Source organism: Plectrocnemia conspersa, unplaced genomic scaffold (assembly GCF_051122295.1).
Source record: "Plectrocnemia conspersa isolate PC_06_02 unplaced genomic scaffold, ASM5112229v1 ptg000013l, whole genome shotgun sequence".
In the NCBI taxonomy this organism is placed as follows: Eukaryota; Metazoa; Arthropoda; class Insecta; order Trichoptera; family Polycentropodidae; genus Plectrocnemia; species Plectrocnemia conspersa.
The window spans coordinates 3,783,531-3,810,232 of NW_028277177.1; the positions used below are offsets into that span (position 1 = coordinate 3,783,531).

At 32.1% G+C, this 26,702-nt stretch overlaps 3 protein-coding genes across 17 annotated transcripts in view; 2 read left to right on the plus strand and 1 right to left on the minus strand.

Annotated features, from left to right (window-relative positions):
• Nucleotides 1–248: 248 nt before the first annotated feature.
• wake (ankyrin repeat and fibronectin type III domain containing protein wide awake) overlaps nt 249–26,702 on the minus strand; it is a 206,190-nt gene continuing 179,736 nt past the window's right edge. For 10 of the 14 annotated variants that reach the window (XM_088202933.1, XM_088202926.1, XM_088202922.1 and 7 more), the window contains 10 exons: nt 23,271–23,374; nt 15,929–16,163; nt 15,714–15,862; nt 15,453–15,644; nt 5,042–5,243; nt 4,847–4,979; nt 4,633–4,768; nt 4,358–4,569; nt 4,145–4,290; nt 249–3,838 (listed from right to left, as the gene is read on the minus strand). In XM_088202933.1, the coding sequence (XP_088059059.1) occupies nt 1,687–3,838; nt 4,145–4,290; nt 4,358–4,569; nt 4,633–4,768; nt 4,847–4,979; nt 5,042–5,243; nt 15,453–15,644; nt 15,714–15,862; nt 15,929–16,163; nt 23,271–23,374 (3,661 nt within the window). In that variant the 3' untranslated portion in view covers nt 249–1,686. The remainder of the gene's footprint in view (nt 3,839–4,144; nt 4,291–4,357; nt 4,570–4,632; nt 4,769–4,846; nt 4,980–5,041; nt 5,244–15,452; nt 15,645–15,713; nt 15,863–15,928; nt 16,164–23,270; nt 23,375–26,702) is intronic. The other 4 variants (XM_088202930.1, XM_088202928.1, XM_088202931.1 and 1 more) reach the window with 1 other exon arrangement.
• LOC148227069 (lewis-type alpha-(1,3)-fucosyltransferase-like) lies at nt 7,336–12,627 on the plus strand. Of its 2 annotated transcripts, none has more exons than XM_088202935.1 (3): nt 7,336–7,388; nt 9,187–10,149; nt 12,271–12,627. In XM_088202935.1, the coding sequence occupies exons 2-3, from the start codon at nt 9,221–9,223 to the stop codon at nt 12,518–12,520; spliced, it is 1,179 nt and encodes a 392-aa protein (XP_088059061.1). In that variant the 5' UTR covers nt 7,336–7,388; nt 9,187–9,220; the 3' UTR covers nt 12,521–12,627. The 2 variants fall into 2 exon arrangements, with proteins under 2 accessions (XP_088059061.1, XP_088059062.1); XM_088202936.1 differs by lacking the exon at nt 7,336–7,388 and adding an exon at nt 8,155–8,247.
• Nucleotides 12,672–16,369, plus strand: LOC148227070 (lewis-type alpha-(1,3)-fucosyltransferase-like). The gene is made up of 2 exons (XM_088202937.1): nt 12,672–13,579; nt 15,157–16,369. Exons 1-2 carry the CDS (start codon nt 12,672–12,674, stop codon nt 15,434–15,436), a joined length of 1,188 nt encoding a protein of 395 aa, XP_088059063.1. The 3' UTR covers nt 15,437–16,369.

Below are 26,702 nucleotides of genomic sequence, written 5' to 3' on the forward strand. Positions count from 1 at the left end.
TATTGTACACCGTTCTACTCTTTAGAGTCTGCTCTAAGTAATACTTTGAAAAACGCCTAAATACGTACGAAAGAGTATTGTGGAAAAAATTATCTAAGAGTCAAATAGAAGCGGATTTCGTTCAATACCTTCTAAATATAAATCGGAGCTGCAAATAAAATATTAATATAAATCCAGTGGTAATATTGCATTATATTATACATATTAGATAATAATATATACAAATTACACAATTAAAACAATTTAAAGCATTATTGAAAAATTATAATTATCATCAGAGATCATCGTCGAACAAATTAATTAAATTTTTACACTTATACATTATTTAACAAATATACATAAAATGGCATAAGTTACTAAATAGTTAACTTAATCGTTTTTGTAAAAAAATATCAATAAAAATATATAGACGAATCGCTATGAATAAGCATCTACGCATCGTCCGCTAAACACACAACAAAATATACAACGTCGACACGTATACTATTATCAAATTATATATAATAACAATCTCATGGCTTCAATCGTTATTAAAAAAAAATATGGAATACTATAATGGTCGATAGGTTCTAAGTCAGTCTATGCCCGTCTTGCGTTAGCTTCCGCGTAATAAAATCAAAATCGTGGCAAGATCTTCTATTGTCTTAAAAATCTCAGCATCTTTATTTCTGAATAATATATAGCAAAATTTATTTTTATATTCTTTACACATATTTGTAAATGGTTTTATATTTATTTTCAATCGTTCCAGAGGAAAAGGTAGGAAGTGAATATTAAGAAAGAATAAATACATATTTTCGATGTTTATGTCTATTGATATCTATTCTACTGTGAATTTTTAGGCAGATCAACGTAAAACTTTAAGAAAAATTATTTTAATTCATCAAGAGATTATGCCAGTTTTAGCATGCTCATTTTACAACTAGTTTTAAAATTCTTTTAATCAAAGTTCAAGTGACAAGATTTGTCAGGTTAAAATGCGGTATGCATGAAAAATTGTCATCTTGGAAATTTTTGTGTGCATCAGGGATGCTGTGGGAGCTAAAAAAATATGCGTAACAATTCAAATCCAGGACGTCTGTTCTTTTAAATCAATGTTGATTAACACAATATAATCTAATTATTAAGGTTGGTAGCTCTATAATGCTACAGAGGAACTACGACCCATAAAAACGGTGCATTGAAACGTGGTTGGATGTAAAAGTATTGTGCACATGTGATTCATCTTTTAGATCCGTCAACATAAAGTCGATGAAATCAATTTCTCGATTTTAAAGACAATGCCAGATGTAGCATGTTTATTTTACTATATCAGTTTTAATGTTTCCTGATTCTAAGTTGATTACCAAAACACAAGCGAATTTTCAGAGCGATTAAACTATCTTCCGGGTGGCTCTTTATGCGCGAAACCATTGTGGTCGCTTATAGAATGTTGAAAAAAGGAAATGTGTGACAACTTTACACGAGAAACTTTAATAAAAAACATGTTTTCTAGTTGTGTTTAAAAATACAAATGTTGTAAGACGACTTATTATCATCTTATGCATTATAATTCTTTAAAATATATATTATTTTGAAAAAAAAATGCAAAAGATTTGTGAGACAATAAAATAAATCAAGGATTTCAACATCCCTAAACTTAAATTTAACAGCACTTTGAAGCTTCAAATATTTTTTTATTAATAATTAGATAAAAGCGGCCTGTTTGCTGGAATGCTCTAGAGCGGCCAACACGTCGTGTTTCTGTCTGACGTACAAGCGGCCCTTCCTCCACGGATTCTGCAACTGCAGGGGTTTAAAGTCGTCCCTAAGACATCTTTCTCTAGCACCTATGACAGCAACTAAGCAAAAATTCTTAAGCTTGTCGCTAGTGTAAATTGGACCATCTTTACCTTTTAACACGACGGCCATATTGAGCTGTTTCACGACTAAATCTACGACCTCTCGCGCCGAAGTACGAGGCGTCACGTGCAGCTTTAACGAAGTGCCGCTAGCCAAGCCCGTATCGTACGCGGCGTACACTTGCAAAATGCCCGGCGAGAAGTTTTTAACGGTGACTTGCTCCGAGTTCAGAGACTGATCTCTGAGGCTGCTGTGGGAGCTGTAGTGACTGCCGTCGCTCGAACTAGCTATGTCCGTTTCGTTATTTTGTTGGAGAATTTTGTTTTGCGCGTACGTTTGCCTCTCAGGCGTTGCGCGATCTTTCTGAACAGAGTTGGCTCTGTCAGCATCCGGTCTATTAGTTGAGGCTTCCGGCTTGCCGAGAAAAAACTGTTGTTTCTGTTGATCCGTTGAAATCTTAGTCTCGCTTTGGATGGCGTTCAAAGTCGGTTTTAAATACGTGGTCGGTTTGAGGAACGCAGTAGCCTGACCTGTATCCGTGAAATCTAAGCCGCTTTTCACGTTAGACATGCTTTTCGACGACGATAAATTGGGCTCTTTTTTAGATTTTTGAGATTTCCTCGATTTACTTTTATTGGGCGTTGACGTCGAAACGGGACAACTCTGTTCTTCGGAATCGCTCGATACGCTATGCGTAGAATCGGACGTCGTCGTATTGGCTGTTCTAACGCTAATCATACTTCCAGCGTAAAAAGGTTTAACGTTTAACAACGGACTTGAAGTCGCAGATAAACTCGAATTGAATGCAATGACTTTCCGTTTCTGGACGCCAGAATTCGGTTGAGATAATAGCGTATCTTGGCTTCTAGACGGTGGTAATCGATTAACGATAGGCAGTTCGTTAAAATTCTTAGCCTGAACTTCAGACGTTTCTGGGAAGTACGCATTACTAGTCACACTTGATTGTGTAAATTGAGAATCTCCACTACTCTTCCTTGAGTACGGCTGCAAAACGCTCAGTAAATCTGAAGTGGCACTCAAATATTGCGATTCACTCAGATTCAAAGTCGATACTGATTCATTCCTCGGAATTATGCTGAGCTGTTGTTCAGATTTGCTGAACTCCGCCGATAAAAGACTGCTGCCCGGAGCCGCTAAAGGACTCGTCGCATTCGGTCCAGGCCACGATCCTCGACCCGGCGAGCTCTTCGCCAGTTTAGGATCCCTCGGCGGTATTTGTAAGAGAGTTCGCTTCAAATTCGAGTTCGAAGTCGAATTATTCAGCATCAAGTTATCGATCACCGGATTGTTATCGGCGATGATTAAAGTAGTCGGAATTCTACTGATCAAGTTCTTCATTTGAATGCCTATGTTGTTCGTCCCGGTGCCGCCTTGCAGCTTATCTTTATCTCTAGCGAAACTGATCACGTCCATCAACCATCTAGAGTCCTTCCAAACGACGTTTAGATTGTTTTGAAGCTCTTGCAATTTAGCCAACCTATCTTTAGCAGTCTGTAGCTCACTGTTCGAGAAAGCTTCTCTGTGCGAATGATTCGCCAGCACCGTGTCCAACTCTAAAGTACAACTCAACTTGGAATACTTATTTATAATACTATTTTGATATGTGTTAAGGTGTATCATTTCGAAAGCTTGTATGGGCAGACTCAGGAGATCGCCTCGCTGAAGCAATATTTCTCTCTGACCGGGCACCGAGCAGGCCTGCTCTGCCGGGGGGCATATGACAATAAAACTTACATCGCTACTTAAATCTATTACTTCTAAATCGTAAACCCTATGCGTGAGTGCATTCTCCAACGGTATATCCATGTATTTAAATAATTTCTTTGCGGTTGATATGACGAGGTCTAGGAACATTTGTTGGGACTCTGTCGGCGTTTGGGACTGGATGCTTGTAATTGACATTCTTCTAGTGTTCTTGGCGACGTGCTCGACTGACCCTTTGGATTGCTGTTGTTTAAGATAATCCCACTCTTCTCTGTAATGTTATAGATTAATCATTAAATATCAATTAAAATATTCTAAATTATTGTCTGCTGAAAGGACTTTGATACTATCAAAGTGTTGTTTTGCTCGAAAAGGAACATAGAAAAAAGATAAGTTAGACGTGTTGATGCAATTTTTATAAATAATTATTATGAATTACATTTTAAATATCAATAAAGTATGTTTAACGTTTAGTGAAGCAGTTTTGAGGTTGTATATTATCAGTACTAATTGATATATACAACTATCATTTTATATTATTTGAAGTCCCTTCACAGATTAATTAAAAAATACTTACGCAGACACATGTGAGTTATCTCTCATTTTGCAATGAGGTAATACGTTCGGAGCTTTGGACGGCACAACTATTTGTATGAGATCAACTGAGGACTGCAACTTAAGATAGCCTAAATAGAGACCGCGTGGTAATTTTATGGACGATAGCTAAAAAAAAACAAATAATCAATGAAAAATACAATATTACCAATGAATTCCATTAAACGATACATACCTGATGATAATTGATTTGTTCTTGAATTGTTCCCATTAAGAGATCGCCGATTGTGTTGTCTTCACTGAGCACCGTCAGCTTCTTATGTACCTTGTTCAGTGGCATCCATCTCGAGTTAAGAACCGAGACACTCTTGGGTGATTTGACAGAGTTTATACACGATATAACGAGCGTCCCGTGACTGTCCCGTAACGGTTTGTGATATAATTGACCTGTAACATAAATTAATTTATTATAACTGCTAACATATCGATTATAATAATAAATTACATTACCTAAATCTTGAATGCAGAGCGCCGATTGCATCTGAGCGGCAGCCGCTAACAGTTTAGTCCTGAAGTGAATGGCAGACGAAGCGTTTTTTTCCATATCGGATCGCAAACTCTTTACATCGTCCCACGTACATGCAACCTGTTGTTAAATTTATAAATATAATTATATTTATATACAATAGCAACACGTATGAATTATATTGCTATTAAAACAAACCTTCATTAACCAATGGTAATCTGTATAAATGCAAGCGGGGTACGTTTCGTCTATTTCTATTACAGGTAAAAAATCTTCGTTGGTAACAAGGACTTTATCTTCATGATAAATTATGCAAGCTAGATAAACACCTCTGAAATTGCAAGGTAAAGATTAGTATGTATTATTTGAGAGTGAAATAATATGAATATGTACCTGCGTAAATTTTTATGAAACTTGCTGGCAGCAGTGAAGAGCTGTCTGATGGCGTGTCGAGGCCTTCTGGGTCGGTTTGGGGGTTGCCGAGGCCCCGGTGGACCCTCAGCTCCTCTAGCCAGTCTGGCAGCCGCTGCGACTCGCTCCAATCGAGCAGCTCGACCATCGAATCTCGAAGCTCTGCCTTCCACGTCTCTCCAACCTATCGAGTTTATTTTTAGTATATGAATGGGAAGATCATTTATTTTTTTAATCAAAGTTGATATTATTTATTTAAATTAAATTAAAACAGGTTACCCCAATGCGTCACAATAATTGTATTATTTCAATACACAAAAAGTATATGTATAATTAAAATAATACATATATTACAAAATCATATTATGGCTCGTTAATGTTTAATTACTGCGTAATAAAATATGGGATTGGAAAAAAAATGTTTGAGGGTTAAAGCGACACTATCGATGAACAGTTTGATGCGCTACACCGGATGCATCCCTTAAACCCGAGATTTACAACCCTTGCCTTTCTGAGAAGTTGAAAAATAATTAGAATTTCCAAAGAAAATTCATTAGACATTAGAAAAGACATTAGACATTAGAAAAGACATTAAAAAAAAAGACATTAGAAAAGGTGTAAATCAATTAATTGAAAGTGACATAAGTGTCAGAATAGTGCGTAAAAGGCTGTGTGAAGCAGGATTATACGGCACCATTGCTCGACGTAAACCATTAGTGAAAAAAACAATTGCATATTACGCGTTAATTTTGCTAAAAATTTAAACCGGACAATATTAGGCTGTAAAAATGTTTTGTTTAGTTATAAATAGAATAGGCTCTGATGGAAGGCAATATGATAGAAGATATGTAAACGAGGAGTTCAACCCCAGAAATACCATAAAATCAATTAAAGAAGCTGGTGGAAGCATTATGGTATGGGATTTTATTTCTTGGCATGACCCGAAACATATTTCACGTAGGGCAAAAAAGTCATTCACGGACAATATTATGGATGTTTTGGAACGGAAATCATGCAGCCCTGATCTACACCCTATTGAACACTTATGGAGACATTTAAAACACAAAATGAATTTGTCGCAAATTTAAAATAAATAAATTCAATTGTAAAAAACGAGTGGGAACTGATTCCTGCCATAAATACCAGCAATTAATCGAGTCAATGCCTAACCTTTGTAGGGCTATTATAAGGACAAAAAGTCACTTTACAAAATATTAATGGTATTTTTTTTTAATTTTTATTATTTGTTTTTGAATTTTTAGAATATACTCATGTATCTCGCATATATGTAGGTGAATTTGACTATCAATTTTATAAATTTAATTTTAAATTGAAAATAAATATTTTAAATATTTATTACAACATAGTATTATTCACGATTATGTAGATTATCTAGATAAAAAATAAAAAGTTGAAAAGTTTTAACAATTTGATGTAAAATTTGCACTTTACATCGCATTTTGACAAAACTTCAAAAGTGTCTTATTTAGGTGGCCGCCACTGTATATATATGAACAAAACGAGAATCATCTCAAGTTGAAGTCACTGTCAGCAAGTATCTTTTTAGGCACCCCGACAAAGCCGCGCAGGACAATCCCGCGCCGTCATAGCCGTGCAAAGTCAAAACAAAATTCATTTTATAACATGATTTTTATTTATTAATAATTACAAATATATATAGGAAAAGGGAGGCGTCTCGCTACCGCTCGCGCCGACTTTCACTGTAGAACCAAACAACCTAACCTTTTTTAATGATATTGTATTGATTTATTTTCATTTCGGTATATTTTTTAACTGTCCAGCATCATCCAATCTATGACTTACTGTTCAAAAAGCGAATCACTAGTGATAGAGCTGTCCACAAAACAAAATAATTAGAATTAAAAAAATCATTTTCTTTCATTTTATTCAATTTTATAATTTTGATTTGTGCGGCAATATCGGCGCGGCTTTATCGTCGCGGCAATGTCAGGGTTGTTTTGCGCAGGATTGTCTTGCGCGGCTATGTCGGCGCGGCTTTGTCGGTTCCCCATCTTTTTATAAAGAACATACTACGTAAATTTGATGTAAATGAATATCCTGAATTTGGCTATTCCGTAAAAAAATGATTGCACAGAACAAAAATTGATAAAAACATTGATAAATATTTTGCCACATCGGAACTAAAAACTACTCACTCTTAGATATTTTGGCTATCGATTATTCCAGGTATACAAGCAGATATTTATAATCTCGTTTATTATTTTATTATTAGATAACATTCAAGTAACTGTACATTTATAAGCCTGTTGATATATTGCGAGACGTCGCTCGGAACGGAACGATCAAGGTTAATTTTTTTGATGTAATAATGATTTTAATTTCTTTTGTTCATATACCTTGGAGTATACAACTTACCTACTACCCTAAATAGTATCACTATATGGCACAAAAAAACGTAAAATTCAAGAGCCCATGACTGACATTTTAGGACAATTATAAAATTAATTTAAAATTCAAATATTTGCATCCTCGCCAAATTATAATGTTATATCATTATCAGTTCTCTGTGTGAATATTTAAATTATTGTAGATAGTTTTTATTATTCATAATTATTTTATAAAAGCCATGAACTAGCAATAAGATGATTACGCACATATGGAACCAAACTTCTTCAGCTAAATAACCGTATGCATCACAATCATTGCCACGTGATTGGAATGAAAGATAGTACGCCCAAATATGAATAGATAAAAAAAATACGTTTTATCAGCATTTGTATGGTTTGATTGATATTAACTTTCAATACTCGTACGTACTAAGTATATATTACATGTTCACGTTTAAAACTAACCTGATTTATTTGCAATTCGAATGATTATATTCAGTCAAATCTAACGAATATGTGCGTTAAATCAAAAGCAACGATAATTTTAGTTTATTGCAAATCAAAAAACTCACTTTTCGGTCTTTGATGAAACTTCAAATTTAAACGTTTCATTACAATTTTTTTTATGATTGTTTATATAGTTTAATCATATATATATATATAGTCGGGTCTCTTTTTATGTGGTTTATATTTCAAGAAGCATTTTTTTTTAAATAACTATTTTAGACCGTTTTGACTAGTTAAAATGGTCAAGAGTTCGGAAAATGTTGTCTCTGGATATATCGCTTCCTGCCACAGTGAGTGTCAAAGAGAATTCAGGTAAGCTCAACTGTCTGCATGTGCAAACATATCCTGCGCCAGTACAATGTGCCCGACTGTTAAAACATTTTAACTGAATTAGTTAAATTATATTGATACTAGTGAAAATATAACTTTCCTGAAAAATACACAGTTCCGAAATTGTTCAAACCCAAACCAAACCTAAACGAATCAACCTATAAAAAGTAAACTATAACTAGATTTAGAATGTTCATTAGGTTCAAATTGAGTTTTATATACATTTTAAAGCAGCATACAATATCACCAGTGCCTATCAGTTAAATTAAATATATTTACCTGATATGATTTTACTGAAACAGTAAGTGAAATTATTTATACTAGTGAAAATATAACTTCACTAAAATACACGTTCACTGTAACATATATAATATATAAATAGCTGCGGTACTAGTTAATAGTTATTTAAAATACAGTAGCGTTGTTATAAATCAGGAAAGTTGATATCAAAAATATTGTGTATCAAGTATTGTGGTGATTATTTGTAAAGATAACGATGTTTCTTGGAACAAAATTAAAACTGCTTTCGATTGATTACTTTGAAAGTTTTTTGAAATTTATTAAATAATGTTTTATGGGTTTAGTGAATATTTTAAGGAGTGTCGGAAGTTTTTTTTATATTTTCGCATAAATAACTTTTTACTCTTTTATTATTATTGTACTATAAAATACAATAATAATACAAAAAAAATATTATTGTATTTTATAAAATCTAGTGAATCAATTACAATGAGTGAGAAAAATATTATGTTGTATTAAATTAGACAGTGTGTTATTATAAATACGTAAATATATACCTAATATCAATATAAAATTACGAATGCAATAATGAATATTTAAATAGTTGGTTATATTAATATTTATTTATATATATTGAATTCTATTTTAATGACTATAAATTATAATGTGTTATTATTGCAGATAGATTACAACACACCATTGTTAACTGCTCATAATGGTCAGTCACTCGAGTTACACAGTCAAAAGTAGAATGGAGTACAGAAGAAAAATATTTCATATCACATTGATAATTCTCGTTGTTTTGGCGTTTACACTTCTCTACCAAAAACAGAGTTACAAAACACATATAAAATATCCAAAACGAATCAATGTTAACGGACCCAAAGTTTACAACATTCTCATGTGGACTCACAAACACACGGAGCCATTCAATTTCTTCAAGCCTGCGATGCAATCTTTCGAGGATTGTTATTATACAAACTGTTATATAACTAACGAGCGTGAATATATGGATATTTTAGAATGGGATGCTATTTTATTCCACGCACCCGAATACACGTGGATTCAAAATCCGTGGAATCACGGTCGTCCGCAGTTTAGAAGAAAGGAACAGATTTATATATTTGTATCGATTGAATCGTCCGCAAACTACCCGGTGGTTAGTGACGAATGGGACGGATACTTCAATTGGACTATGACTTATAAGTTGGATTCGGATGTGCCTTGGTTGTATCTCAATATTAGGGATTCACAATACAATGTTGTGGGACCTGCGCCAGACGTCGCTTGGATAAAAGACGATACAATCACGAAAAGCTTGAAAGATGGGTTGAAGAATAAGACCAAAGCTGTGGCATGGTTGGTGTCCAATTGTGACACTCAAAGCAAAAGAGAGACGTACGCAAATGCATTGAAACAACATTTGGAAAAGTTGAATTTGTCCTTGGATATATACGGAATGTGCGGCAGTTTGAAATGTCCGCTCAACAACAAACAAAAATGCTGGAGATATCTGGAGCAAGATTATTATTTTTATCTCAGTTTTGAAAACTCATTTAGTGTGGATTATGTGACTGAAAAGCTTTTACATGCAGTGCAACATAATACAGTTCCGATTGTATGGGGCGGAGCTGATTATAGGAGGTGAGTTGACATATTTATTTTTAATCAAGTTTAATGATAAAACTACTGTTATTTTTAAATGCAAAGATCAATTTCTATTTTGAAACATAATTTAAAAATATTAGTAAACTTCGGAGTACTATGAGCATTGAGGGTTAAAATTTAGCAATTCACTCTTCGCAGACTTGTTACACAGGATGTGTTGTTATTAACGATACAACAAACATAGCAATCTTCATTTTATCTTTCACAAATAGATAAGCACAACTGGTATTTATTGATTGTCGTGTAATTTAATGTGACATACCAGTTTTTCACATATCCAGTGGTGCAATGGAATACAAAATATATTTTGACTATATAAAGAATGTTAAGTTGAAAGGTTCGATAAATCTTTGTAGTCTAAAAATAAGTATATTTAAATGGAATACTTTTGTAATAGACATATTGTCTATTAATTAGAAAAATATATGGATTTTTTTTATAATTTTGCAAAGCAATTAATACTACTTATTTAAAATATTTTGTCTTTTAATTTAATTATTTTGAACTGTATTGATTTTATTTTTTTTAATTTTAGGTAGTATTATAAATCACTACAAAAAATTGTTTATAATTGTTTTGCAAAATTAATAGTAGTTTTATTTATTTTGTTAGTTGATATTTCAATACTTTTGCATTTACATAACAATTAAAAAATATTGGCAATTGTATTTTTAGAATTTATTATGACAGATAATTATTTGATTTTAGATATTTTAAGGAGTAATTGTTAATTTTTTGGTATTAATGTAATAGTTTTTTGGTGATTAATTTTTCAATTTATTTTTATTATTGTGACTTAATTAATAATTTATATTTTAACACATTTACATTGAGATTTTAATTTAAAATTATATGGTATTGTATTTTTATTATTTATTTTGATTTTATTACGTTTTTGAGATTACAATTATAAAATATTTTTTAATTATTTTATATATCTATAACAAATATTTTTAGTAGTTTATACTTTATTTATTTTTATAATCTTTAAGCTAAATTAATATTTAATTTTTTTTTAACATAATGTTTATAACAGTTTGATTTTATTGTATTGAGTTTTAAGTATTACAATTACACATTTTGTAAATTTTTAATATTACAAAGCAATACAAAAAAGTTTGATATATTTTTTATTTGTAGTGATTTAATCTGTTGTTGCCTTTTAAGATTATACTTTAGATTTATTTTTATATATTTTTACCCAAATAATAGTTTATATTTCAATACTTTTAGATTGACATACTAATTCAAAATAATTGGTAGTTGTATTTTATTATTAATTATGGTAGATAATGTTTTGATTTTATTTTATTGTTTAAAAACTATACTTTTTTTATAAATTTTAATAATTGTTAATTTTTTGACGTTATAAATGCGCCAAAAATTTCTTTGACTTTTGTGGTAAAGTATCTAGTGTATTGTTGCAATTAAATATATATTTGCTAGATTATATACCTTTTTATTAATTTATTTTATAATTTTAACAAAATCAAATCATAAATTAGTAATATTTTTATTATTTATCTTGTTTGATGTTTTGATTTTAATTTGTGAGGTTCTCAAAATTATAGTCACACATTTTTAAAATTAATTGCAAAATTATCGATATTATAAACGCTACAAAATATTTTTTTTGCAAAATTGTAAAGATTATTGTAGTTATTTTTTTGCTTAAATGCATATTTATTTTTATAATTTTGGAATTTTATTAAAATTATTTGTAATTGCACTAAAACACAAAAATATTAAAAACTTTTTAAATTGACAACTATATATTTCTAAATTAATTTTAAAATTCAAAGATATTATAAATTTCTAAAAATTTCATATTTTAAAACCTTTTTTATGACTTAGTTAAAATATATTGTATTATTTGTAATGATAAGATAATAACTAGTATTCAAGATTACACGAATTTTTTTAAATAGCAATATTTTTATTTCTAATACATAGTTACATTGTACATACTATATAATATATTCACGCATGAAAAAATTACACAAATAATAACGAGTGTATTGTAATCACAATAAAAATGCAGCAATAATTCTGTTCAGTACAATCGTATTTTTATCTATAATTTATGTAATTTTTCAGATTCGCTCCAGCAGATTCATTCATAAACGCTAGAGAGCACAGTGCAAGAGGTTTAGCTGCCATAATTCAGAGTCTTGTGAGTGATTTAGAGGGATATTCCAAATATTTCACGTGGAGAAACCGTTACTCTTACCAAAGCTCGTATGACAGTCCAGAAACGAGTCCATTTTGCAAATTGTGCGAATCGTTGAATACAAAATCGACAAAACACAAAGTGTACCCTGATTTTAGAAAATGGTGGAATTCGTAATCAGCTTTGAATGTAAAAAATAGTTGCTGTTGAATCATCTGTTGTGACATATCAGTGAATTTTTATCTTATCAGCACATTGAAAATTAAATAATTACTTGGTTAGTCTGTGTTGTAGTTTCACTCGATACCTGCGCGCAAATTACTCTAAGATGCAGTTAAAGTTTTTGGTACGGTTTTTACTGTGTTTAATATGCATTATGATATTTGTTGTTTACTTGATCGACGTATCGAATATTTTACGAAGTTCGCAAGGGAATATTGAAAGCGTACAAAACGTGAAACCGAATTTGAAACATATATTGATGTGGACGCACAATTTTACTTATCCTTTTATATACTTAAAAGAAGGACGCAAAGCGTTCATCAAAGAAAAATGCGAATACACTAACTGTTACGTCACTAACAACAGAAAGTATTTGCCGAATCTGATTGATTGGGATGCTATCATTTTTCATGCACCGGAGTTCACGTGGTCTCACAGTGCCTGGAACCATGGATTCCCTAGTGAGAGATCAGAAAGGCAGAAGTATGTGTTCACTTGCATAGAATCGGCCGATAACTATCCTTCTTGCAATCCCAGATTCGACAACTATTTTAATTGGACGTGGACGTACAAAGTAGACTCGGACGTACGATGGGGATACATGGGAATAAGGGATCTCAAAACTAATGAAATTATTGGCCCGAACGTTGAAATGAACTGGGAATCGAACATGACGGATATTTCGGAAGAGAAGAAAATGGAGCTTATGAGCAAGACGAAAGCGGCGGCGTGTTTTGTATCAAATTGTAACACTAGAAGTCACAGAGAGGATTTCCTTAAATTGTTAAAGATTAGTTTGGAGAAGTACGGGTTAAATATTGATGTTTACGGAGCATGCGGTAATCTCCAGTGTGAACGAGATTCTGAAAAATGCTGGCAGATGATCAAAAAGGATTACTTCTTCTATTTGTCGTTTGAGAATTCGTTAAGCGAGGATTATGTTACGGAGAAATTTCTACATGCTGTGAAGCACGGAGCTGTTCCAATAGTATGGGGAGGATCTAACTATACGAGGTTGGTTATAAATTTTATATAATAAAATAAGTTTATTATAGTTATTTTATTGAGCTCATTTGTATGACACAACTAAATACTATTTATTATTAAAGGTGTACAATCACAAATGTAACTAAATATTTAAAATTATGCAGCATAGAAACTAAAACCGTTAATACACTGAAAAAAAAAATTCTTAGTTTTCACGCGGTATATGGTCTCAAATCACTCTTCGCGTGACATGTGATTTTAATTAATTTTAGTCATTGTGGTCTGTCGTACATTTTAGAATACTATTATTAGATATTTTAACATATTTTTTAAATTAAAAATGATATTAAATCTAATCTTATTATAGAAAATTATGTATAGTACATATCGTTTTGTTTTACAGCTAATATTTTGACTATAACTGGATTTTTTAAAAATAAATATGTAATATTTTAAATTACAATTCACTACATAAAATTAGTAACAAGTTAAATAATCAGTACTTTTTAATAATAAATGGTCAGTAATATTAATAATATATGGTAAGTTAATAAATATAAATGTTCAATAATTTTGTCATATGTAGTTTGTAACTTTATGATAAATGGTCAGATTGCTGCTTTTAACCGATCAGTTTGATTTTAAAATTTTGAATCGAGATGGATTTTAAAATTTTTATTATTTTACTAAATTCGAATTTAGTACATAAAATTAATTAAAAAAAGTCACGGTCAGTAACTTTAAATCAGTCAGTAGTTTTGTCATAAATCTCTTAGAGTTTGGCTCTAGATGGATTCTTGAAGTTACTTATTTGAAGTTATCAAAAAATGCAACAAAAATAGTAACAAATTAAAAGGTCTTTTAAATAATAAATGGTCAGTAACTTTAAAATAAAACGAAAAGTAATTTAATTAATAGACAAGTCAGTTATTTATTATTGAAGGTCAGAAATTTTGACATAAAAGGTCAGTTTTCGCCGATAACCTAAAACTAATTATTTTTATTATTATTAATAACATTTATTCGAAGCGATTTAAATATATAAATATTTTATATACGTAATTATAATTTAATTTATAAACATGAATTATAAAAATTGTTATAAAGCAACTTTAATAATAACTGACCGTTTATTATTGTTACCGACAATTTTATAAAACGACTGACCATTCAATTAAATTACTGAACAAAAAATAAATACAAGCCTGGTATAAATGGCAAGTAGCTTAAATAAATAGTCAGTAAATTAATGGTTAGTTATATTTGATAATATAAAATTTCTCTTAAAAATCGAATATAAAGTATTTTTATAAGATAATCCGTTAATAGCCATAATTATTTTATTAACCGTTTATTAAAAAATTACTGACCGTTTATATTTTTATTTTATTACTGACCGTTTCGATTAAAAGTTACTCACTATTTATTCCTAAAATTTGTTCCCAAAAAATTTGATCAGTAATTTTAACAAAATTATTAATTTAAAAAAAGACAAATTTTTAATATATTTTTTTCAGCAAGTATTTTTTTTGATAAAAAAATTAATTTTAAAAACTTTTTCACTTATTAGCTATAAATTTGATCCGAGTATTTTATAATTACAGATTTGCACCTCCCGGATCATTCATAAACGCGAGAGAAATCAACGATGCCGATAAGCTGGCAGAGCTGATGCACCGCCTCATAAACAACATCGATGAATACGCTTCCTACTTCAAATGGACAAACTATTATTCGTATCAACGAGACATAGAAACACCCGAAACGCACGCTTTCTGTTTAATGTGCAAAGCTCTTAACGATCCGATTAAGATGTCGACCCGCAAGACATACGCCGACTTCAACAAGTGGTGGAATGGCAACCAAATCAATACTAACTGTTAATTTTGTTTAGACTTACTGCTCGGTAAGACGCTGTTGGGCGTCGACGTGTTAAACGGGCCCCATCCTTTAAGATTGCCGCCTTGCGCCCTGAAGAAATATCTGCGGCCTCGAGTTAGCCCCGTCACAGAGCAGGAGCACACTGGCAAGGCGGCTTGAATCTCTCGCCAACCGCAAATGTTTGAGAAATCAGCCCTGGACGACCATTCCACTGAAATGAAAATGATTTTATAAATAATTAGTTATACAAATAGTAAAATATAAAATTGTACTCTCATACCTCTGTATTTTGTGATAATCGGCTGATTTTGCTGATGCGACATGTTCTCACGTATCCGGATTGTAACACTAGTCGGCGATGTAACATCTAGTTCTGGACTGCAAGGAAGGTTCGGAGGTCTCGTCTGCCGCCAGCCTAACAGCATACGACTGAAAATAACGTTTTAATTAAATGTATAAAAGAATGGGGTTTAGTTATTTGTAGACTTTTCAAACCTGAGAGCTTTCGTCCGCCGCTCCCAATGATGCAACTGTTTGTCTTGATCGGCGCCTTGACCTGCACAGCCAGTGGCAGCGCCAGCTCCGGGTGCTCCGCCTTGAGATCTCGGCGGGGGCGGCGCTCCTAGTGCAATGCCTCCGACGCCGCAGCCAGTGACCATCTCTTGCATACGAGCTTCGGCTTCTTGGCTAAGCCGCTTCAGATGACCTCCGAGCGAATCTGAATTTTTAACTGAAAGAATTAATACATATTGTTGTCACTTGCGCAAGGACAATGTTTATTAATTAATTATAGAAATCAAATAATTTAAAGATCTGTACATAAATAAATAGTAATAACCATGTATATACATACGATAAAATCTTATGATTTGTTTGTAATTTAAATATAATTGTACTCGAATATCTAAATACAGTTTACTTAGCTGAAATTAAAAATCTTTCCATTGATTATTACAGCCAGAAATCAGTATGTATGGATATGTGGGGGTTTCAAAATAATATTCCTATGCGATTGAATGAAGGGACATTGCTAAACAAAACATCAGTGAATACGTCATCTTGAAACACCAAAGAGTTTGAATAGCGACTAAGCTACACAGACTTTTAAAAGCCACTATCGTAACAAAAACATTGTCTCATGCTCTAAATATGTTAAGCAAATCTTCTTGTCACCCATAGTCGCCCATAAGTTATACATTTTAATTAATCCAAGCTTCGTCACTCACTCAAATCGGAGATCATGACTCCAACTCACACACTTGATTTAGACGACACTAAGGAACCAGAGACCAGAGAGACACCATTTTAATTGTATAATTGAAAGAATTTTACTACTCTAAATCGATCCCGATCGCTTTCTACAATCCTTTTTGGATTAACCTGCAATATTCTTTAATCGACACTGCTGCCCAATTTTAATTTTTTTTGTGTATCTGTACGAGATTTGGTCAAAAAGTAACGAGAATTTTTAAATATCGTGTGTTATATAAGTGCGAATGGTACAATTTTGTTTTTGTTGTGTTGGTGCACTTCTTTCTGATGTATGTTGACATTTGTAGCCATATTGGATGTTTAATTTATTGCTGACAGTCAATAAGGTAAGGCGTGTTTTATTGTGCTTGGCAATTTTTAATTTGCGGAAAAAATGAAGCAAAGAATTTGTATTAAATTTTGCTTAAAAATGGAATAAAGTGCGGCATTGCATTCGAAATGGCCTAAGTATCCAGAGCTGCAAGGCTTGCTGACCAATCATAATCATGCAGCGATCATTCAGCCAATAGATGTACTCGTTTCTTAGAACAGCGAAATAGGTATACGCCTTTAGAAAGCAACATTTGCTTGATGAGCATTGTCTAAGGCCGTACACTGCAACGGGAATCTTGTGGATCCGGTGATTTATTGTTTCCGTGACCGTTTCGCAACAGAGTATTATTCTTTCAATGACGGAGAATATTTACAGTAAGAACACTTATGTGATATTTATGTGATTTTTTCTAGTCGTAACAAGGGCTTTTGTGTGTGCTCCCATCCTTTTACGCTATAGTCCTGTTTATTTGTTGATGGTAATGTAAGTTATCCATATTAGTGCAGATAGTTAAGGTGATCAGATTTTAAAAATATCAAAGTAAGATACCAGATACGTCATTTGAGAGAGGGGGGGGTAGAGAATTGAATTTGGCTAGAAAAATCTGAAATGACGTCCCGGATTCTCAACCAGAAATTCTCAGGTTATCCCTCAAAGGTAATATAAAAAAACCGTCTCGAATCAATCTCGAAAATATTTTCTTAAATATGTCATTTCAGTGAAATCATATCGGAATACATTTTCTCCGGTAAATATATATTTTTACCAGTGAAAATATAATTTATCTGGCAAGTGCTAGTAGCATTATATGATTTCAACTTTTCCATATGTAGTAATATATACATTTACATACTAATCATTATTTATTTAAATATTTTATATTTTCACTAGTGAAGTCTTAATACATTTTCACCAGTAGATATATATTTCTATTAGCTAAAATATATTTTAACTGATTGGTGCTAGTAAAATTATATGCTGCTCTTAAATATCGGTAAAATTCAATTTGACAGTTGCGAAACGTGCATTTGCTGTTCAAACCAAAACCTAATCTAATGAAAGTTCTAAAACTATTTACAATTATATTAGGTCAAGTCTAAAATACAAATTAAGTCAACTCATCTATCAGGGAAAAATACGTAGAAGAAGAACTACATACTCGCATATTGCTCCATAGATATAAGTGTGTTTATAAAAGTATATTCAAACTGTTTCTGATTAAAGTATTTTCAAATCGAATTTTTGTCAATAGAAGGACGCAAAAACAATGATTACTTCTCAGAAGTCAAAAATTCACGTCTAAAGCAATAAAATTGTGTTGGCGCCGTCGCAGTGGGAACGCTGGTTACCGAGCGTTACTACCGCGACGGCGCCAATTATTTTCGATTTTAACATAATACTATTTTTTCATTTTCTTCTACGATTGTTGTTAAATGATAAATATTTCTGAGAATATATGTATATCTACTGAAGGTGTATTCGAATATGATTTTACTGAAACGTTAGTGAAGATATAACTTCACTAATAATCCACATTCACTGTAACATATAGTATAAAATCTTAATACATGCAATGTAAATTTTAATTACTTCTAAATTTATACATATTTAATACATTTGTATGTAGACATCTATGAGCAAAAAGAAATATTAAAGTAACAGTAAAATAAATTTAGCCAAGATTAAAACCATTTTATAAAATAATTTAACTTTTTGTATCTACATAATTATTATATTATGTCGGCCTGCTGGAGGCCGTTTTTTTAAATAAACTTTAAATTTTAAAATTATGTGTTTTTTTCAATAATCTATGCTTGCCAGCGGCTGTTTTGCGCTATGCGCTTATAAATTCACGCTTGGCGATTGTAACATCGCGCGTTGTGCTATAAAAATTGTTTTTTGATTATCTAAATTATCTTTATTTATTGCTGTCTTTTTTTATTGGCTAATGAGTGACATTTTTTTGACTTGCTTCAAAAAAATGTCACTCTTTTTTTGATTTTTATTATTACTGGTAGACAGCACAATCAAGGATCAGTGTATATAGTATTTTTAGAAGTACCTGAATGTAAGGAAGATTGTTTAAAATCTTTTTATTGTTTGAAACACGAAATATGCATAAACAGACAAATGGATAATTGGTCATAAATGTCGGCAACAAAAGTCAAAATTTGATCAGCTTGTTTATTATATTAAAAAAATACGAAAACAGTTACTACATTTTCATTCAATATCTTAAAAAAAAATATCGCAAAATTTATCAATATATAATATTACAGCATAAAACTTAGCAACAAAGCATTCAGTTTGACTTTGAATAAATGGACATTTTTTCGGTAGTAATAATTTCAATACCGGTATTGACTGTTTTTCTCTTGGTAATACCTGTATTATTGGAATCCATATCAGTGGCAGTTTAATTCGCAGTATTCTTGATGATTTAAAAACTCTGAATAACCAAATACTTCTTCTCAATCCAAAAAGATACCTTTATAGGGTATGTAAGCGCATACATGACGTGTTTCTAATTTACCTAGAAGGTCCGAAATACAGAGACGCAGACAAAACTACGAGCGTTTATGACAAAATAATGATTTATTTTTCCAGCTACGAAATAATATATTACATTTGTATCCTCGAACTTCAGTTAATTATTTTCAATGCAGATAATACTATACATAAGTATTGTACGATTACTTTGAAGAGTTTCATTCATATTCAAATTGAATAAAAACTAACCATCCTCTTTCACGGCTTTTACCCCTTTATCTATGGCAAAGTACAAACACTAAAGCTCAAATGCACTGCACACAAAAGTTCACACTCGGTTTCCTGGAAAATTTGCGCCTTTTGTCGCGCAAACTGCATTGCTCTTTCATGTCGACAGCGGTATTCTGTTCATTTTCATCGAACGGTGGAATAGGGGTTGGGGGATGGTTGTTGTTCGACTACCTCACCCACGCCTAGCGGTAATTAGTGTGAGGTGGTCGAAACGTGCCAAAACGCCGGCAAAGCATTAAATCAGCCAAATGTATACATACATGTGGATACAGTAGGTCAAACGTATCAACCAATAGTTAAACAGAACAGTATTTTCCAAAATTTTAAGTTAAAAAAATTTAATTTGGTACATTAAAATCCATTGATGATGACTTCACACAGGGACGTCAGATGGGAGCATTTGCCTGATTTTATTGCTTTTGACGTGGATTTTTGACTTCTGAGAAGGGATAATTGTTTTTTTGTGCTCTCCTATTGGTCGAAATTCGGTTTAAATATGCTTCATTTGAATCTCATTTATCATTAGGCATACTATTGTTATAAATAGTCTTAGTATAAAGGCTAGATAACCTAGCGTTTCCACTGCGATTTTATTGCTTTTGGGACAGGGACCTCCTGCAATTTGGCCAAAAATGCATGTCATTTAATGAAAACTATAATTTTAATGAAAAAGCTCTAATGGCGTCCTTCACCTATTTGTACACCTAAGACCCAAATACAAGTTTCAAACGACAGGCGTAATTGTCTTCAATAAATAAGGCCAATCAACAGTGGAGAGTCAATAGAATGATCTGACATTTTTATTTAATTGAGTTTGATAGCTAGCCATACTTTCTGGCGAATTCTAATGAACTGTTGTAACGTCCTGTTTTATAAAAATGTTTATATAAGATCAATTAAAAAACGAAAAATTAAACTTGCAACTCTCGATTTTAATCATGCAACATTTCACGATTTTTTTTCGATCACGATCGCGAGCTTACTGTAATGCTTATCATTATCGACAGAATGAAACGATTGAATGCGTTTTCGTTACTATATAAAAGCATATATAACCGATATTCCAAGCGAACGATTATATATGGTTAATAACAGCATTAGCCGAATCCGACCATGGATTTTAGTTTAAACATGACGGCGCCATTATGCTTTGATGTTTTATTTGAAATGGACCCATTAACCTCGTCCGGCGGTGCATGCTGCATACGAAAGCGAAGCAAGCAAGCGTTTAGCGATTGGGCGTGAGGGCGAGCAATTTTGATGGGCGTTTTTTTGTTAAATATTTTTTCAAATTGCTCCTAGATTTTTATTTAATAACAGTTAGCAGTGAACATGATTTTGGTTTATTTTTTGTAAATAATCATGATTAAAATTCTTCAGTTATAAATATACAGTGGTGTGACAAAATAATTGGACCAGACATTATTATTAAACAAACAATTTATTTTTGTAGATTTTTAATTAAAAAATAAATATTTAGTAACAACTATACTAGCTATTATAGTTTTATTTTTGGGTTATTTAGCCACACATTTTAAACGTTTTTTTTTCTTCAATAATATATTCATAAAGTAAAACATACATTTATAAAATTAATCTGAAAAGTGTGTTTGTAGTGTCATACCCTTTACAAAGAACAATAGAAAAAGTTTGAAAAAATAGAAGATCAGGTAAATATTTGAACTAATCGAATTATTTTCTAGCTCCACCTTCAAAATTCGCGCGAGGCTATTGTTGTGTGTGGTAATAAATTACTATTAATGATAATTGCCAGCTTTGAAAAATCTGCGTGGTTATTGTGCAATACTGGGTGCTCGGTTGATCGCTAATATTGATGATTTATAATGCAATCTTTGAAGCCTCCATTACTGTGATGGTTTCAAAGAGTATATAATATTAAGAAGATAACTAGTATCTACACAAATTAAACAAACAGAGCATCTCAACTTTCTTCTTAAAACAGTTGCTTATTAGTTGAGAACAGTGACTTAATAATCCCTAATCATAAAATTATACTTGTTTTGTTGAAATGTAAAAGTATTGGAGACTGAGATTAAATTTCTCAATTGAGTTGATCGAAAGCATAATATTATGTCGTAGAATTCACCCCTTGTCCAATTTTAATAGCAAATTTACGTTTCGCTGTAAATATTTGTCCAAAACGCCCAAATCACCCCCGAGACCAATCACCTGAAACGGCCGAGGGCAACACACGAGGGTTATTTACAAGGGGCACAGCTCGAATAAATTATAACACTAATTCGCGGAAAACTAGGGGTGGGGGTGGTTAATAACTCGATCCGGCGGGAAATGGTCGTTTTGGCTCGCGAAAATCACGAGGCGATTATGAGCTTTAACCGCAAGTGTTTGCGTTTTGAAATTTATGTGAATACACCTAAACTGTTTTACTGTGAGGTTTTTTTATGGCGTCAGTCATGAAACTGTGGAGCCAATATAAAGCACAATGTTATATATACATATAACACCTAGAAGTTTGAGATACTGTGTACTTTGTATAATCACTTAGTATGCAGCATCTTCGGACATTCTTGTCTGGTTATCACAATAGTAATACAATATTACTGACTTTCTTATAATATAGATAACTCTATATAAAGTAGGGTTTGACGCTTTTTAAAAACCTGATTTGAAAAACAGTTTTTTTTTATTATTAAATTTGCATATTTTGAAATTGTAACATGACAATAGCGTGAACGATGACCACACAAAAGCCACTGTTACGACTAGAAAAAAAAACTAGATTAATCTGCGTCTCACTGGCTACGAAGTCACAGCCCCTAGGGTTCTCAAGCCATAAAATATATTAACGTATTCTTAAATATATGTGTTGCTTAAATATATTGATCGTCAATGATCGGAATTTTCGCTGTGCAATTTTCGTTTACGCAATAATCACCGAACCATCATAACTACACATAACGGTCTTGAATGAAATTGGGTCAAATTCCTTTGCTGTTGACAAAAATGGAATTATTTCTTCTCTCGGATCCTCATGCGCATTAATTGTGCAAAAAATCACTTAGCGGTATTTTTATTTATTTATTGTAAATATTTCATTGCAACATGCATAAGCTTAACACTTTACAACATAGTATTAATTTAACAACTACTAAGTAGTGAGACACCAGACTGAAATCAAATTCTGTGAAGCAGTAAGATATATTTTATCAATCATAAACTATTATGACAGCTTACAATCAATAGATGTCACTCTGTTTTTATTTAATTTATTAATCACAATATTCATCTGTAAGATTACGAAAATCTAAAAACCTTATCTGAGATGATCGAGAAAAATTATAATTGTATAAAAATACTAATTCTGATCTCACAGATTCATATGGGATTTGAACACATGTCTTTCATTTATTGATTCAGGTGTTGCTTTATGTTGCAAGTAGATAGATATAGTACAGCCGTTAAGTTAATGAGGTAATTTGCTATTCTTACATTGGTTTCCTTCGTGGGCTCCGAAGCTGAGAAGCATTTTAGCGAGTGGTCTGTTGTTGCCGAGAACAGCAACATCCAGCGGCGATAGTCCATCTGCATTCAAGCTGAAAAGGTTAAAAATAATTATATTAAAATTAATGTTGAGTAAATATTGCTAATGCGATATATCGAAACATATTAAGTAACGGTATTTTGATTAAATATATGTATATGAAGTTGACGCTAGATTATTTATAATCGTTGCTTCAGAATTAAACGATTTTTATTCCTTGGATCTTCTAAGAAACGGAGTGTTAAATAAACGATATTGCGTCTCCAATAACACACATTCATTATTAGTTCCATAAGTACTTGCATAAAAACCGTATATATTATAAGATCGGTGCTAAAATATTTCCGATGTACTAGTACATCAAAAGGTTAGTGTCAAATGCGAATGCGGTCCGAACAGGTACCAAATATCCCCGGATTATATATTCCATAAAATTACGACGTTGGCAATTTTGACTGAATTTTAATCTGCCGTTATATAATTATACAGTCGAATACAAAAGAGTCTAGTTCCATCCAAAATCATCGACGTTGGACAGGTGATCGAGGATGGGAGGGGACATGCTGCTTTAAATTTCGATCGTCTGACCTATTCTCGAGAGTTCAACCTAATCTTTGATATGACTATTGCACAGATTTGTATTATGGAGAGCATCTTTCTAGTTAATAAATTTCATATTATCAATTTATTTTGACATTTTATAAACACTGAAAAACCACGATTTGAGTGAAGCTCAAAGAGCTAATATAATTTTATGGGATTAACATGGATCTAACCAAACCAACATCAGTAAAGTAATTAATCTTTATCGTTAAGCTTTTAAAAATACATTTAAAAGACAAAGGGAGGTAATATATTATATCACAAACGAGGAACAGAAGTCGCAGGTTGCAAACCTTTACATATGTGGGTCGTAGCTTTCATAAAAAAATAAGGTAGATTCTGACGCTGTGAATGGTTGATGAATAAAATCTCTTTAATTGCTGTCTGAAGTTGCAGAAAGGGTAGGAATCATTTTCATGTAATCTCCGTATCAGTTAAACAATAAGACAAATAAAAAATATAAAAACCTTATACCTTAATGCAAGATTGCTAAAGATTCAGAATACAACTATCTACATACTTAGGACAATAATAGCCAGAACCATTGCCAAACAAATAAGGTACTAAAAGAAGAAGTTTAATGTCTACAATTAATCATTCGAATTTAATTTTAAATAACGAGTTCCCAAAGAGCGCAACGTTAAACGTAATACACTTTTATGTCTGCGTATTTTTTTAATTTATGAAAGAACACATTTTAGGTTTTATTTTATGTGTTTCCGCGCGAGAAAATGTAACCCGCAGACCGACGCTTACAAAAAAAAAATGTTTTGCGATTAAATTTGTAAGAGGGACGCCTAAGGGGGTTGGGTGCGGTATGTTTACACTGCTTTTCGAAAGCCCAGGGACGAACAAAGCGTTCTGAATTAACAAACAACCGCAACATCACTTCCTATAAAACGTTACGGAAACCCCAGACTTTTTACGGTCAAATATAACGAGGTTAAATTGAAGAAATACTAATAATGTATTTACAAAGTCAATCTCATTGTTATATTTTGATAATAATAATAATAAATATTTAAAACAAGCCGAAAACTTTATTGTTGTATTTTATAAATCGCGGGTGCGCATACAAGTGAGTATAAAAGTAAATAAAAAAATAATAAAACCTGACCCAAAACTACATACAGTACACCCCCCCCGATAACACGGTAAATTTGGGTGCCCGTTACCATATGTGTGAGCGAGCCAAAGGAAGGATATCTCACCATACGCGCCTGATTCGTACGTATGTATTGCAAAATAATGTAGGAGTATTTTCTAATCTCCCAACTACACGCACCCAAATAGCACGGTCCCAATTTACCGTGTTATTGGGGAGGTATACTGTACTAAATATTTATAACACACACGCGAGAAATATTTGGAAAGTAAAGATGCTTAGGCAACTTATTTTGTGATTTATTTATAATATGTATACTTTCGTTTTCCGCTAATACCGTTAAAAAAATACTGGTATTGTAAAATTATTAAGGTATAATTGCGCGAATTCTGGGAAAGGTGCAATTTTTTCGTCGTCTCAGCAAGTGCATAATGACGAGCCTCTAACTTAGCACGTGCGCGCGACCCTTTTTTGGTTCTATTCATAAAAAAACAATAGTGTTTTACTTACAACAAGAAGCTTGTAAATAAAACACTTTTATTATATATCTGCTCCAAATAGATTAAATTTGGATTCGTCGGAGAAATCCACTCTTCTCCGATCTTCTACGTTCCAAGGCGATTATTTTTCATTTTCTCTGTAAATAGTGTTTTTTACTGGGTTTCGGGCTATAAATCCAGCTTTAACCAAATGTCTATTCACTGTCGAGTTTGAAGTAGATTGAATTTTGTTTGTATTTAGAGTGCCATAGAGAGTCGCGATTGCGTCCCTTATTCTTGACCGTTGCGGCCAGGACGTCAACGCTTGAAAACGCTACTCATTTGAGAGCCATCCAACAAGAATGTTTTTAGTGATAGCTATGGGGAGTTGGAAAAAAGTAAGTTAGTGCTTGTCTATTTTAGGTGTTCATCATAGTTTTTTAAAGGTTTAATTGTATAATTATTGTTTGTATAATGGTCACCATGACGCATTGGGGAAATCTCTCAAGTCATGATATCAGATTTGTAATAAAAAATAAAATAAAATTCACTTTGCTTCTGATTTGGAATTCAGCCCTGAACTCGCTTTCATTGGAGCTCAGACAAAATCAACACTGACAACCCATTTGAATTTCAAATCTGATCTAAAACGGCGTTTTAGCTGCCTGTGAAATTAAAAAAAAATATCCTAAAATTATTTACAACCGGTTTCTTGACTGGCCATATAAATAAAGCACGGTTCTGTAAGGGCAAATAAAAGATTGCGTTTCTGAGTGACATTCATTAACCTTTTCAAAAGCACTTACGTAAACAATTGCACTAAAAGGTCAAAGTCTAAATATTTTTATTAAATAAAATCGTTGCCAAATTTTATCAATTTCGAATCACTATTATCTAAGTAAAGTCTAACAAGATCTTTGTTAGGCAATAACAATGAGTCTGGTTCTGCTTCGAAAAATCGAAATTAGCAAAGATAACTGAGAGCTGGAGGAGGCGTTGTTTGGACTATTTCTATATATAATATAAAGAGTCGGAGTAGTCATACTGAATTATTTTTTCAGACTCTCTTTTCCTTTCGACTTGGAATAAACAAGAATTCAGCCAAACTAGCATAAAAACTGTCGACCAGATAGAGCTAAGCATAATAAATGTTCAACCCGATCTTCGAGACAACCTGAGAAAAAACATATATG